The sequence below is a fragment of the Meleagris gallopavo genome, chromosome 17 (genome assembly GCF_000146605.3).
Source record: "Meleagris gallopavo isolate NT-WF06-2002-E0010 breed Aviagen turkey brand Nicholas breeding stock chromosome 17, Turkey_5.1, whole genome shotgun sequence".
In the NCBI taxonomy this organism is placed as follows: Eukaryota; Metazoa; Chordata; class Aves; order Galliformes; family Phasianidae; genus Meleagris; species Meleagris gallopavo.
In genome coordinates this window covers 8,272,571-8,272,914 of record NC_015027.2, presented here as the reverse complement: position 1 = coordinate 8,272,914, position 344 = coordinate 8,272,571, and the positions used below count along the sequence as shown (strand labels likewise).

The 344-nt window shown below is 67.4% G+C and overlaps 1 protein-coding gene across 1 annotated transcript in view; it reads left to right on the top strand.

Moving 5' to 3' along the window:
- Positions 1-71: 71 nt before the first annotated feature.
- Positions 72-344, top strand: part of LOC104913570 (thyroid adenoma-associated protein homolog) — a 10,363-nt gene continuing 10,090 nt past the window's right edge. The window contains exon 1 of the mRNA XM_019620925.1: positions 72-340. Within this exon, the coding sequence (XP_019476470.1) occupies positions 72-340 (269 nt within the window). The remainder of the gene's footprint in view (positions 341-344) is intronic.

Here is a 344-nt window from a genome sequence, read left to right as displayed (position 1 = left end):
GCCGTAGGCGGCAGACTCGGGAGCACGGGGCGGGGGGAATCCCTGAGCCCCCGTCCCCACCGCAGGGCGGTATGAGCGCGGCTAAGCCCAAGCGTATTAAGTTCTCGGACGAGGAGAAATTCCTCATCCTGGAGGAGTTCAGCCTCCGCAAGGACATCCTCATCCCCAAGAGCGGCCGCTACCGCAACACGCAGGACCGGCAACGCGCGTGGGAGGAGATCGCGGCCGCCGTCAATGCGCTGAGCCCGGTGGTGCGGCGGACGGCCGAGGAGATCCGCAAGAAGTGGCATAACATGGTGCTGGACGCGCGCCGGGAGCTGGCCGCCGACAAACACCCGCTGCTC